Source organism: Callospermophilus lateralis, chromosome 3 (genome assembly GCF_048772815.1).
Source record: "Callospermophilus lateralis isolate mCalLat2 chromosome 3, mCalLat2.hap1, whole genome shotgun sequence".
NCBI lineage: Eukaryota > Metazoa > Chordata > Mammalia > Rodentia > Sciuridae > Callospermophilus > Callospermophilus lateralis.
In genome coordinates this window covers 59,686,080-59,701,618 of record NC_135307.1, presented here as the reverse complement: position 1 = coordinate 59,701,618, position 15,539 = coordinate 59,686,080, and the positions used below count along the sequence as shown (strand labels likewise).

The window sequence follows — 15,539 nt, the reverse complement described above, 5'->3', positions numbered from 1 at the left end:
ATGTTGATTCATTTCTATTAATAGTCAAAAAAGAAACTTCCTGAAACTTTTTTCATTTGAGGAATGGAGCCTTTCAAAAATTATTCATTCTGTTTAATAATTGCTCTATCTGAATGAGTTTTAAATTATTATTTAAGCAATATGGGGGCCCAGGTTGTAACGGATAGGTGTTTTCTTTCTAGGTTACCCAGGAGATTTCAGATGAAACCAGAGTTTTCCGCTTATTAGGATCAGACAGGTAATTGTTTATATTAATTTACCAAAGAGTGCAAAGATTATACTCTCAATTTTACTGTCAGTCTGAATTGTATTTCAGTCAAAATTCTTACAGGGCTCTTCAATTGAAAGAAATTTTTCCATAATTTATTGAGAGTGAATAATATTTAGTAATTCAATTTAGCAATCTTATTTCAGTGTGAAGATCATGATTCCAGAGTTATATTCAACCAAGACAAAATGTGTAAATATAGGTGTTTATGTCTCTAGAATCATGACAGATATTTCAGAACCCTTCATTTTTATAATTTCTCCTGTGTATTGTCTACTATCAACTATTATAAATATGTACCTCCTGATATTTGCTTTTATTTCAGAAAATGTTCAACTCAGTTTTGGGGGTCAATTTAAATTGCAAAGGATTATGTAGTCTTTTTGTAAACCAAATAAAAAACCCCAAACTGTGTTTTTTTTAAATATTTTTTAATTATAGGTGACACAATATCTTTAATAAGATAATTTTTTGTGGTGCTGAGGATTGAACCCAGTGCCTCACGCATGCTAGGCGAGCACTCTACCTCTGAACCACAACCCCAGCCTACCCAAACTGTGTTATCTTATGAAAAAAATAATTTGAGAATTGGCGAAAAAAAAAAAAAAATGGTAGCTTTTGTTCTCCAAAGTATATTATCATCCTCTGTATCAAATAAGATATTCATTTCTTTCAATTTTGCTACCAAAAGTTGTTACTCCAGCACAGTTGGCTATGGTATTATGCATTAGGTCTTTGCAATGGTTGGAAGACCTCTGGTCTTCAGGTTCACACTGTCATTGCTTAAATATTAGATGCTTGAGGAAGCTCAGGGTGAAGGGATAAAGTTATGCTATAAAAGATTGGAAGAGTTTTGTAAAGAGAGAAAGGACCTTTTGAAAAATGATGAGGCCTGCCTTAGCAGAAAAGGTAAGCACACAGCACAGCAACCTAGGAGTAGGCCAGCAAAAAAGGGGGGCAGCGTGGGAATGAGTTTGAGAACCACCTAGTAAATGGCTCTAGAACTAGAATGGGAGGCTCTTTACTTCTTGCAGGAAAGGCTCACAAATGAGTTGTGGATCATCCACTATATGTGGAAATAACGCTTTAATGAGATCTAGCGTGAAAGAATTCTGCTTGACAGAAGTTTTGTGTCAGAAACCATTCCTCTCAGTAATGTGTTTTGCTCCGAGTCCTCTACCCAGAGTTTTTACCCTGTTACCCTCTTGGTCTTATTGTCTCACTACTTGCTCTAAAACACTACTGTTTATAGATCACTTCCCTACTTGTCATATTATGTACTTATTTGGGCAAATAAGTACATAATATGTACATTAAATATGTACAAAAATATGTACATTAAATATGTACAAAAAATATGTACATAATAAGTACATTAAATCCCAAAGTGTTTATTTTGTTCTCTAATTTTAATAGTAGTTAAAAATTTATTTTATTATTTAAATATAGATATCTGTATCTGTGCTGGGTGGGGGAGAACCTATGTAAAAAAAATTTTTTTTTTCTGGGTCCGGAGGGTGCTTAACCACTGAGCCACATCCCCAGCACCGCAGCCTATCCTATTTTGTGGTATTGGGAATTGAACCCAGGGCTTTCTGCATACTAGGCAAACTCTCTACCACTAAGCCACATCTGTCCCTGCCCCCCCACCTTTTTTTCAATAGAGACAGTGTCTTGTGAAATTGCTTAGGGCCTTGCTAATTTGCTAAGGCTGACTTTGAACTCATAATCCTCCTACCTCAGCCTGCAGAGCCACTGGGATTACAAGCATGCACCACCCATGTCCACTATTATTTTTTTATATTATTCTCAATCCACAGTTGATTGATTTATTTTTCTTCCTCTTGGTGATTGATTGACTCTTGCCCTGTTTTTGGACATGGGGATGGGGCGGGGTGTCTCATTTCATACTTAGTTTAAAACTATTTGTTTTCAAATACCTTGAAGAACAGTTTGGATGAAGTTCTCCTAGGATCCTGTTTTATTTTCTCAGCTCTTCTACCTTCTTTTGTCCTAAAACATTGTTAATATAAATTCCTAAAGCATTGTTATTCCTATTGTTGGTGTTTATGAATAGGTAAATTTGTTTTTAGTTGAAATAAGATAATAATCAAATATCAAAATATTTTGATATTTTATACTCATCAGTTCTTTTTCAGGTATGTTTTTTAACTATAACATGTAAATATGAATTATGCATCAGTTATCTCTATGTAATTTTATAAGAACATGAACATTGACATTCTTTCCTGGTTTGAGGTTAGTATTTGAAGCATGCAACCTGTTTTTACTTTTAAACAAGCCTTTTGTTTTGGTTTAATTTCAGGGTTGTCGTTTTGGAAAGTAGGCCAACAGAAAATCCTACGGCACACAGCAATCTCTACATCTTGGCTGGACATGAAAATAGTTACTAAGCACCAAAAACTGATCTCAAATGACAGGGAAATGAACATACTCCATTGAAAGCAAAAATATTTTAAGGAAATTCAATACAGACTGCACTATGATTTACTTTACCTGTTATGGGTTATATCGCAAATGTTCTGTACGTTAGGGTAGAATTCAATATTTTCTGTAGCTGGAAACAGCTAGTCTATCTCTTGCCACTATGTGGTGGTTACATCAAGTTTGCTTAATAAAAGCTATGAGACAAATAGTCCTCTAGTTCCCGGAAACACAGTCTTTTTTAAAAAAATAATAATAATAATGTTTGTAACAAGGGTGCCATGGTATTTTTAGATAACTCATGTGATTATCTTCAATTTAGTGACCATTTCATCATTTTATACCATGTTTTATTCTTTATTAATGAACATACTTTGATAAAGAAATTATCAAACAAACCTTTCACTTATACATTGGCCATTCTGTATGTTTTTGTAAAATAGAATATTTAATCCTTATTTATTAATCTCTTGCTGGAGTGGTTGGTGTAATGTATCTAACTTTTAGCAAAAAAAGATTGCAGAGCAGCTTAAATTTTTTTTATAATGTAAAAAATTTTGTTTACCTTTTAGAGTAGTACTTTAAGGGCTAAAGGCAATGTGTTTGGGGGTTCAACACATATGCAATGTCATTTAACAAAAGTATTTCTTAATATAGTTTCATGCCTTAAAAGGGAGTTTTGTGTTCTCAACAACAAATACTTATATAAGGGGTCATTAAGAAAATAATGATGATGGTTGCAATATTCTTAGAAGGGTGTGTATGTCAGGTGTGGCTACTATATGTATGTATTCTTGACAAACAGTATAATATACCTGTGACTTTTTTTTTCATTAGGGATAAATCATAAGAAATTAATCTTCATACATATTATCATCCCTAATGTAGGGGGAGAAAAGTATTTAACTACCCATGTTATATATTTTACTTATACTATTCCAGAAGGAGAGCTGTAAAGCAATTATACATGTAATCTTGGGGTTGTCACATATGTAAAAAAGTAATTTGTTTACTTTTTGAGTAGGTTTAAGAAAAAAAAATTAATGAAATTGGATTTCTGATGGGATAGTATGAATAACTATTATAAAAAACAGTATTCTAAAAATAAAGAATAGGGCTATAATTTAGTTTGTTTTTCTTTGGTAATGTTAGTATTCAAAATTAAAGTATTACATTGATACCTGTTGTCTTAATGCATTTATTAAGAATAATTAGCATTGAGATGATGAACAAGGATTAAGTAGTAGCGAACAGTAGAATTATTCTGACCAGTTACTTGAGAGGAAAACAATATAACTATCTCATTCAGCCTTCAGCTGTTCTGTAAAATAAATAGTATCATTACTGTTTTTCAAGTGAGGAAATAATATTTAGCAAGGTTAAGCAACTTTATCAAGTTCATACAAGTTAGTTGTTGAGCCAGACTATGAGTCTTCTGACTCTGTTCATTTCACTAGGCTATATGTAAACAATAAAATGTTTTACAAGTGAAATATAAAGTATTTGTTCTTTAAAAATGCACATATGCTATGATATCAGTAAGAATGGCTATGTATTTGGGATATGTTTATTGGGTCTTCTAGACTGATGGATACTGGATACAGTGGATGGCAGGGGGACCATTCTCTAAACAGGGAAAATTGACATGAATGGATACAAAGATCCAGCATCCTCCTTTTTCTCACTGAATTCTGGTAGCCAACCTAGTATTAGTGGAAGAATATTCTTTGTGAATCTGACCAGTACAAGTGAAAAGGCCTGAATAAGATCCTGGCATCAGAGACATCCTTGCTAAACTGCTCAGTGAGGTAACAACACAGTGAATATCATGGTTGGTGTGCCCAGCATGCCTCCAGAACTTGTAGTCAGTCTGTGCTATTAAAAATGAATGACCAACCAAGAATTAAAAGAAATCTGAGGAAAGCTTCTCCATGAAAGAGAGAAACAACCACCGGGAGACTCAGGATGGGAGAAATGTCAAAAGACAAAATATCTTCAGAAAGATGTTGCAACCATCAATCCAGGGCAGAATTCTTCAGAAAACAAAAAGATCTCTTGGAAAATAATATGAATAATTCAATTAGAAGCTTTAGAATATAAAGTTGAGGAAATTTTCTCAGAAAATAAAAAATAATAAATGAGAAATCCTGGCTGGGCATGGTGCTGCACACCTGTAATTCCAGTGGTTCTGGAGGCTGAGGCAGGAGGATAATTCATTCAAAGCCAGCCTCAGCAACTTAGCAAAGCCCTAAGCAACTCAGCAAGTCCCTGTCTCCAAATAAAATTTAAAAAAAAAGGTTGGGGCTGAACCCAGGGGCTCAGTGGTAAAGCATCTCTGGATTCAATCCCTAGTACACTCCACAGAAAGATATGCTGAAAAATAAGATTTAAGTAAATTAACAGCCCAGGAAATCCAATGTCCAGTCTCTCAGAGTTCCAAAAAGAAAGAATAAACAGAAGAAATCAGTAGCATATTTTAAGAAAATTTTCCAGTACTAAAGAACATCAGATTCTAGAATGAAAGAGCACAGTGAATGAAAAATACCTATACCAAAATACGTGGTGATGATATTTCAACTGGTCAAGAGAAGAGCTCCTTACATTTCCAGAGAAAATGGGCAGGTCACCTACCAAGAAATAAGAATCACATTAGCTTCAAATTTCAACAGAAGCAATGCCTTTAAACTTCTAAAAAAATTCTGTGTCTTCCTGTAAATAAGGAAAAAAATGAAGACAGTTTTAGTAATACGAGTTCTCAAAAGATATACGCTTTCTCAAGAGGCTACTAGAGTTTGTGCTTCATAAAAACAAGGACATAAACCAAACAATATGAAGATGTAAATTGCAGAAAACAGGATTCAATAGAGAATTGAGATGAAGGAAATTCCCAAATGATGGTGATGGATTTCCAAGGAGACTATATTATTGAAGCATATCAGAAAGCTCTGGAGATACTTTTTCAGAAAGATTAATAAAATACCTGAGGGTTCTTAGTATCTTAAGTTAGACAACCAGCAGAGTGAGAAGTTCCTCCTAAAACAAAGCCTGAGACAAGAACATGGATAAGATAGTTTATTTTAGAGATTCCAGAAAATATGAGTGGGGACTATGATACTTCTTTTGTTGTTGTTGTTGTTGTTGTTGTTGTTGATGGACCTTTATTTTATTCATTTATTTATATGTGGTGCCAAGAATTAAACCCAGTGCCTCATGCATACCAGGCAAGTGTTCTACCACTGAGCCACAACCCCAGCCCCTGGTACTTGTGATACTTTAATGGAAGAGGGAGAAAAGTTGATGTAAGGGTGTGCATTCTTCACTACTGTGTAAACAGTGGGAACTTGATTCTACCATGTCCTCTAAGAAGCTATATGATAGCTCCCAGAATTATCTCCTGAAAGAAAAGTGGCTCAGGCATTTATCTACAGACTTACTCCTCACTGACCTATAATGTCAAGGCCATTACCTCCTTGAACAGGGGCAGTTTGCAAATGGGCCATGTAAGCTCCTTAAAATGTCAGAGACAGTGCTGAGGCCAAAAGCTAAGTGTGAGTTTGAGCTCCCATGAACTGTCTACTGCCTCTCTGGCTGAAATCAGATGCAGGTGAATATTTGTGCAAGACCCCAGGATTTAGTCAGTGATGATTTTTATTTGAAGCAAATTTTTATTTAAGATTTAAATTCAATAATTGGCAATTCTTAACTCCAGGAAAGCAAAATGTGCAGAAAAGAAAAACTAAACTATGATTGCTGGTTAAATGGCATAATGTTAACGGTGAATGTCAATCTAATCAAATGGCAACATAATTATATCGGAAGAGGACATGGTGTTATGCAAATGAAGTAGAAAAGTTATCAGGATCCTCATTTTCCACAATGGGAAATCAGTAGATAATACTTTTAAAATTAAGGGATTATTTCAAACTAAAAATTCACTGCAAAACGAAACAAATAAGAGTAACGAGTCAAATACTTGCAAACTATACATCTGATAAAAGGTTAATATAAAAAAATATACAAGAAACTTAGTAACAACAACAAAAACAATCAAAATGGCACAATTCAAGGCAAAGGACCTGAGTGAATATTTCTCAAAGAAGGTATATAAATGCCCAGCAGGTACAGGTAATCCCCAGTTTATTATGATTCAACTTACAATTTTTTGATCTTACAGTGAAGTAAAAATGCATTCATACCACCATTCTGTCATTTTCAGTACAGTATTCAATAAATTGAATGAACTATTTAACACATTATTATAAAATAGGCTTTGTGTTATATGATTTTACCCAATTGTAGGCTAATGTAAACATTCTGGACATGTTTAAGTTAGGGTGGTCTAAGCTATGATATTCAATAAATTGGGTACATTAAATGCATTTTCAACTTAAAATATTTCCAACATACAGTGGGCTTGTCGGGCCATAACCCTATCATAAATTGAGGAATATATATAAGAATGTTCAACATCATCACTAATCATTGAAATACAAATTAAAACCACAGTGAGATTTATCACCTCATACCTGATGCTTTTTATCAAAAAGACAAAAATAAGTTATGGTGAGGATTTACAGAGAAGGAAACCCTTACACACTGTTGGTAGCAATATAAGTTGGTACAACCATTATAGAAAACAGTATGAAAGTTTCTGGAAGAATTTTAAATGGTATGATTCAGCAATTCTATTATAAAGGTATATGTCCAAATGAAATAAAATTAGTATGTCAAAGAGATATCTGTACTCCCATCCATGTTCGCTGCACAATTTACACTAGCCTGAATATGTGGAATCAACCTCAGTGTTCATCAACAGATAAGCAGATTTTTTAAAAATGGTAACATACATGTTGCAATATTATTCAGCATTTAAAAAGGAAGGAAATTATCATTTACAATATGACTAAACCTGAAGAACATTACACTAAACAAAATAAGCCAGACACTGGAAAACAAATACCACGTGATCTCTCTTCTGTGTAAAGTCTAACTCAGTAGACTTGAACTGTGGAGTTGAACTCAGTAGAGAGAATGGTGGTTACCAGGGACTCGGCATGGTGTGGAGGAGATATTGGGCAAAGAAAAAAAAATTTCAGCTAGATAAGAAGAAATTTCTTTTAAAAAATCAAGAAGAAACTTAGTGACATGAAGATAATCTGCTAAAAGAAGGAAAGTTTTTGAGAAGAGATTGAGAAGAGTGTACACTTTGACAGGACTATTTGTTTATGTGCATGCATACATTTGATTTTTAATGTTAAAATTTTAACTTAAAACATAAATACATAATAGAAACAACGAAATAAAAAATATGAGGTCTTTCTGTGGAAAACTGCAAAAATAATGGAAGAAAATTTAAAGTAGGCTGAAATAAATATCAGATTATGCCAAGTTAATGTATTAGAAAATTCAGTATTATATAGAGGTCAGTAGGTTTCATGTGACCTAAGCAAATAGTTTGTGGGACTTGGAAAGTTAATTCTAAACTTGTATACATACAAAGAGCCAAAAACAAGGCAATCTTGAAGAAGAAAAACAACCCTGGGAGTTTCAGGCTACCAGATTCCAAGAATTATTAGCTGCCATGGTGGTTTGATATTATGATATTGGCACAAAGACATAAATAAAAAACAATCAAGTTCAGAATCAGAGCAATGCTTGGTCGCCTCATATATGACTAAGATGGGCTGCAGTAAAATGAAGGAAAAGATGGCCTGTTCAATAAGTTATATTGGAAACTGGAAAAAAGGGTGAATCTTGCATTATACAAAAACATACTAGATGGACTGTAATCTCATTTATAAAACTAGCATTTTGAAAAGAAAATAGTAACTTCGTGAACTCGGTGCACATAGATTTCTTAAACAGAACATTAAGCTTTAGCTGTTTAAAAAAAAGCTGATTTTTTTTTTTAAATTCATCCAATACAACTTTACAAAAATGAAAAGCCACAGAATGGAAGAGATTTATATTGTATATATTCACAAAAGATCTGCCCAGAAGATGTAACGAACTTATACAAATCAGTAGACAAACAACCCAATTAAAAAAAAAAAAAGTGTACAAGAGATACTGAACATAATTCCACAAAAGATAATGTTGAGGTACTCAATGATGTGAAGGTGTGTTCAGCTTAATTGGTTGCCAGAGAAATGCAAATTAAAACAATACCACTGCAAACAAAACAATGCTGCAAATTAGTGTTACCCACCAAAATGATTAAAATGAAGAAGACAAAAAGTATGGTGAGACTGGAGACATAGGTGCTTGTATATTGCTAGCAGGAATGTGACATGGCGTATCCACTTAGGAAAACAGTGACAATTTCTTATTTACCAGTCAACCCAAGAAAAAATATGACCACACAAAGACTTGGATGCAGATATCCATAGCAGTATTACTCGTAAAAGGCAAAAAGTGGAGCAGCCCAAATATCCACCTGCTGGTAAATGTGGCACACCCATATTTCAGAATACTATTCAGCAGTAAAAAGGAACAACGTATATACTATAATGTGCATGAAACTCAAAATTAGGTGAAAGAAACCAGCACGTGTTGTAATGACTCCATTTATATGAAATGTCCAGAAAAGGTGCATCTATATAGAGACAGAAAGTAGATTAATGGTTGTACAGAGCAGGGGTTAAAAATGGGGAGTGACCTGAATAAGCCTGAAATTTCTTTTTGAGATAATGGAAGCATTCAAAAGTTAAATTGTGATGAAAGTGGTACAATTGTAAATTCACTAAAAAAAAAAAAAAAAAAAGATTCATACACTTAATATGACTGAATTTAATGGTATGTAAAATATACCTGAGCGAAGATGTTTAAATCGAGGAAGAGCACATTTCAATAAACACTTGAAAAGTTATTCAACTAAAGAAGTTGAATATGGAAATGCAAATTAAAGCAATGCCATTATGAAATGAAACTACTATGCGACTCAATCCAAAATGGCTAAGATGAAAAAGGACAATATGTAGTGTTAAGGATATGGAGCAATGAACTCTAGGACACTGCGGTACAAGTATAAGTTGATATCATTTTTAAAACTAAAACTGAACACACCTCGAGACCCAAAAATTACAATCACAGATCTCTATACCCAAAAGACATGTTCACCAAATATTGTATACAAGACTGTATATAGAGCATTATTCAGACTTGCCAAAAATTAAGTACAACTCAAGCATTCATCAATGCTAGAAAGGATAGATAACCTGTGATGGTAGTCACAACTCAAAAGGCAGCAGATCAATCAAAAAGTTTGAACTGGGGCTGGGGATGTGGCTCAAGCGGCAGCGCGCTCGCCTGGCATGTGTGCGGCCCGGGTTTGATCCTCAGCACCACATACAAACAAAGATGTTGTGTCCGCCGATAACTAAAATAAAATAAATATCAAAAAATTCTCTCTCTCTCTCTCTTTCTCACTCTCTCTTTAAAAAAAAAAAAAAAAGTTTGAACTATTCAGAATGACATGGTTTTCAGTCCCCCAAAATGTATGTTCTGTGTAAAAGTCTAGCATTAAAAGTATGCTGTATGATTTCATTTATATGAAGTTCAAAAACTATGGTGTTAGAAATCAGGGTGGCATTTATCTTCAAGAGCAAATGAGGGAATCATGATTAAAAAGAACATAAAGGGATGTTTCAAGGTGCTTGAATTGTTCCATTCCTTCTCATTTTGTGATAGAAGCTGTATACATGATTTATGCATTTTTCTATATGTACTTCAATAAATATGCTTATTTAAAAGACCCTGTATCTAGACCTGTACTAGGGGAAATATTTAACTTTCACATTAATCCTATAATGACAATAGTGGGGTTCCTGTTTCCTGTAGAGGCTAGTGGTTGTCACTTTGGTGATTGGGTTCCCCAGAAGCGTATATCAAGATGGACTCAAAAGTGCATGTGATTAATTTTGGGAAAACACCTTGTTGAAGAATAAAAGGGATGGGGAGCAGAAGTAAAGTAGGGAGACTCAGCAAAGATTTGACATGTGAAATGAGGAGGAAGAATTTTATAGATTCAGACTTCAGTGCAACTATGAGAACCTTGTGGTCAGTCAGTGGTGAGCTTGAGAGCAAAGATGGCTTATAAGGGGACTGCAGTGATGAACTGAAGGCATCAGCTGGGAGCAGTCAAGGTAGAGCCGGGCTGATGCTGAGGAACATTCTCAAGATTAAGCAATATATTTGCAGCATGTTCTCTCTCAAAGAGAAAACTGATAAGCGCACATCATAGCTACCACACACATTTGGTTAACTGGAAAGTTGAGTTCAACCCCAGGTCTGTCTGCTTGAATCCAGACAGTCCCCTTAAAGAAAAAGCTAAAGAACTGGCTGACAGTAGATCAAGGCAGCAAGATGGCCCCTTTGGGACCTCAGGAAGAATCCACTCCAAAAGACTTCTGCACTATGCTTTTGTGCAAGATTCAGATTCCTGGGAAGGAGAATCTGCTTGACATAGTTTTGGTTATTCCTTGGCCAGGGAAGGTGAGGTATCTTGAAGGACAGTCCCACCAAGACAGATATCCAAAACAGAAGAAATAGATGTTGAACTCTTAATAGAAGGAGAAATGGATGCTGAGCTGGTAAAACCAGCAGATAGATGTCCCACTGTTAGAAATACCAGGGGGTCAAGATGAATCAAAAGCATACCCAGAAGTAGCTCAGCAAGGCAAAATTTACTTCTGCAGAAGGGTCTGGCAAGCAAGCACACTTAGGCAGGCAGTCTACCAGTTGTTAACCCTAATGCAGCACTGCCCCTTACACTGATAGGAGGAGCTTGGGGTTACAATCTATGCAATTGGATAATTGTAAAATGGGAGTGGGCAAAGGGAAGAGCTATAGTTATGATTAGATATAGGTTGAGGAGCTCAGAATGGTTAATTGGTTATTTAAAGAAATCCATAGGCTGTGGTGCTATTGTGTAACTTTCCACTTGCTGTATTCCCCTCTGGCTGCCTTCTTACATCCCAATTTTACACTTAAGGATAAATTATATATTCTGAAAATAGATCACCAGACTATTTCCCACACTCTACAGTTATAAACCACAACATGGTGAAGCTTTGAGAAACAAAACCACTCACCACAGGTGAGCAAAATGGTTCATTTAAATCTTTATAATAGTGAGCCACACATTCTTTCCTCAGTAATTTCCATAAGTATGAAATTTAGCACATCTAAATGTGACATTTAATTTGGGTTATATGACTTCATTCTGGTCATGTTTCTCAAATCTGAGTCTTCCTGGATTAGCTGCTTCCCTATGATTATCTTGTGATGGTGATTCTTGTGGCAGAAGAGAATCCAGAGCCCTATGAGGGTCATTGAGCACCTGCCAGGGCATCCTTGATTTGTAAATGCTTTATAAAAAGCACTGACTCTCTGTGTCAAGCAGTTAAGTATATAATTATTCCTCAGTTTGTGGTTTCTGAAACCCACAATGGATAACAGTGTCCACTTAAGTTCCTTAAAATCCAACTCAGAAATCTCTAGATCCCACAAGTTCTTGTGTATCCTTTATTAAAGTTATGATTACCTAAGTGAGTTTTTTTTTTCCCCTTTTAGAATAAGGAGCAACAACACATTTCTTTAAAGCACAGGTCCTAAGAATTCCTGACACATACTATTAGGAATTATATATTTAGTAAATGTTTGTTGTATCAAACTGTAATATAATAAACATTATAGATGTTGAAAATCAGTAATGAAATAACTCAGCCATGGGTGTCACTTTAAGAAAATTTGTTCTTTGGCTCTTAGAGTATCTCCAAAGTACAGATAAATTGTAAATGTATCTGCCAATTTTCTAAGAATGAGGAAAGAAGTATGAATATATTTTCTAAAAATATTGAACCAAATATATCGGTCTAGGCAAGAAAATAGAAAATACACTAAGAAGCTGTAATCCCAGCTAGTCAGGAGGCTGAGGTAGGAGGATCATAAGTTTGAAGCCAGCCTGGGCAATTAAGTTTAGTGAGACCCTGCCTCAAGATAAAAAGTAGGTTTGAAGATTATAGCTCGGTGGTAGAGCGCCTCTGGGCTCAATCCCCAGGACTGCAAAAACAAAACAACAAAAATTAAATGCTTTAAAGAGACTGGCTACTGTGTGTAGAGTACAATAAGTAAGTAAAGGGGAAAAAACACACAAAAAAAGAATTAAGGTCATGTTCATTAAGGGTTTAAACATTTTATTTGTTGACTAGGCCCCCATATAAAGTCAGCCATAATAGGCCTTTTTTCATCTAAATTGATTTCTCACTATTTACATTGATTTGATAGTCTTTACTATCTCTAGATAAGGCAGAAAGCTTCCATCCCTGGATTTATAATGTTCCAGCAGTGACTCGTGGGAAGACCTGGGCTGGCATGTAGCTTCTCTTTAGGTTGTTCCCCACGGGGATTGGAGCAGCCAGTCTGCTTACCTCCAGCTCTCCTTAACACATGAGGACAGACCTTTCTCAAGGTGTTCTTAGTTATTTTCTTCTGCCAGAGTATCGGTTTGGGATATGGGTGGGGCTGGTTTTGAAACCTGTCTTTGGCCCCTGATGGAGGGGGACCCTGATAGCAACCTCTCAGAACTTCAGCTCTTCTGTTATAAAATGCAACAGTTAAGAATTACTACCTGTGGGCTGGGGATGTGGCTCAAGCGGTAGCGCGATCGCCTGGCATGCATGTGGCCCGGTTCGATCCTCAGCACCACATACAAAGAAAGATGTTGTGTCCGCCGAAAACTAAAAAATAAATATTAGAAATTCTCTCTCTCTCTCTCTCTCTCTCTCTCTCTCTCTCTCTCTCAAAAAAAAAAAAAAAAAAAAGGAATTGCTACCTTTAGTATTGTTATAAATAAGAGAGAATGTAGATATAGAGCCTGAAACATAAGTGCCCCTAACTATTATCTGTATGTGCCCTGGAAATAGTGTTCTTTCCAAATCCACTTAAAGCAGGAAAAATAAATTCAAATATATCCTCAAGTTGCTGTATAGTATCATTTTACAATGTCCGTGACTCGAGTTTTCCTTACAGGAAACATAATTGAGCATTACCCCTGGATAAGCTCTGGCCAAAGTGCCAGTATTCTGCCCAACCTGAGGCCAATCATTCTCCTGAGTTTGGAGCTGCACATAGACCAAGTTGCTGAACTACCATGAAAAGGAAGCATAATGACAAGAGTCCTCTTCCAGGCAGATTAAAAAAAGAAGGGATGCTAAGATTGTATACATCATAAATACTTTGAGTCAACTTGCAATGTCCTGAAAAAATCCCAACAATCACCGTTATACATTAGGTAACTCCAGTTTCTGGAGTCAAACTGTCTGCATACAGTCTGCATTCCAGATCTCAGTTGTTGTAGTTATTGTATTGGTGACATTGATTCTCATGCATAGGATCAAACACCAGTAAGAGGGTAGAAATAAATCCTGTCTTCTGACTCCATAGGCTCCTTCTGTTACCATGTGTTACTCAGCTGAATGTTTATTATTTCCTTAAATGATTAAAATACCACAGTACTGTTTGTGCTACTCTAGGGATGCCAAAGTATTCTAATTACACAGCTCTGCTGTAAGTGGAAAATAATATGGTTTCACTGTTCTTTGCACTTGCTTGAGGAAAAAAACCCACATACCAGACCATTTCTCAGTTTCACAAGAGTTATACTTCCCAGGAGTTAAACTTCTTTGATATCAAAACCAATTACAGCCCTGCCAACTGAAAGGACTGTCGATTTGACAGTCTAGAGGCCATGTCTTGTCTCTAAATGGTGTTTCTTGCTAAATGGTGACATCAACTGTTTGTCTTCCTCTCAAAGTTGTTCTCTGATATTCTGCTCCAGCTCCCCCGAACAAAACAGCTCACAGCTGCAAGTCACACCCCCTTTCTGGTTCACTGCCTGCTTGGGCATAAACAGCTGGCACACCTGCTCCCTGCTCTTCCTACTGCTGGGCTTGGCACTGTCCCAGGTTCCTTGGGTATTGAACCTTGTGGAGTCCATAAAGTTAATTTTCCAAACTAACTTTATTTAACCTGGTATGAACTTCAGACAAGGTAGCTCTGGAGAAATTCACACTGATTTTCTTATTTCATCTAAAAACATTTAATTGTCAGAAAGAAACATTTACCAACATAGACCACATCCTGAGCCATAAAACCAACTTCAACACATTTCAAAGAATTTAAATCCTAGAAAATAAGTTCTCAGAAAACATTGGAATTAAACTGGGACTCAATAACTGAGAGATATCTGGAAAATCCCCAAATAGCTGGAATTTAAACAACACATTTCAAAATAACCCATGGGTCAAGCAGAAAGTCACAAGGGAAATTAGAAAATATTTTGAACAGAATAAAAATAAAAATACAACATATCAAGATTTCTGTGATGCCTTTGGAGTGGTACTTCAAAGGAAAATACCTTGGGGCACAGTGGCTCATGCCTATAATCCCAGAGACCCAGGAGGTTAAGACAGAAGCAAGGTTAAGACAATTCAAGTCTAGCCTCAGCAACTCAGCCAAAGACTCTGTCTCAAAATAAAAAATAAAAAGGACAGGGGAGGTAGCTCAATGGTAAAGCACCCGTGGGTTCAATCCCCAGCGCCAAAAAAAGAAAAAATATATATATGGACCCAACCTCTCATTGTTGGGATAAACCCAACTTATTTATCATATTCTATCATTCTAACATACTGTTGAATGGAATTGGAGTATTTTATTGAGAATGTTCACATTCATGTTTCTGAGAGATACTGAGCTATAGTTTTTTTGTTGTTGTTTTTTTTTTTTTTTTTTTTTTTGTGTGTGTGTATTCTTGGTATCAGGGTAA

The 15,539-nt window shown here is 35.5% G+C and overlaps 1 protein-coding gene across 1 annotated transcript in view; it reads left to right on the top strand.

Annotated features, from left to right (window-relative positions):
- Map4k5 (mitogen-activated protein kinase kinase kinase kinase 5) overlaps nt 1–10,461 on the top strand; it is a 113,279-nt gene extending 102,818 nt beyond the window's left edge. Inside the window, exons 31-32 of the mRNA XM_076850272.2 lie at nt 183–238; nt 2,595–10,461. Coding sequence (XP_076706387.1) covers nt 183–238; nt 2,595–2,682 — 144 coding nt within the window. The 3' untranslated portion in view covers nt 2,683–10,461. The remainder of the gene's footprint in view (nt 1–182; nt 239–2,594) is intronic.
- Nucleotides 10,462–15,539: the final 5,078 nt, after the last annotated feature.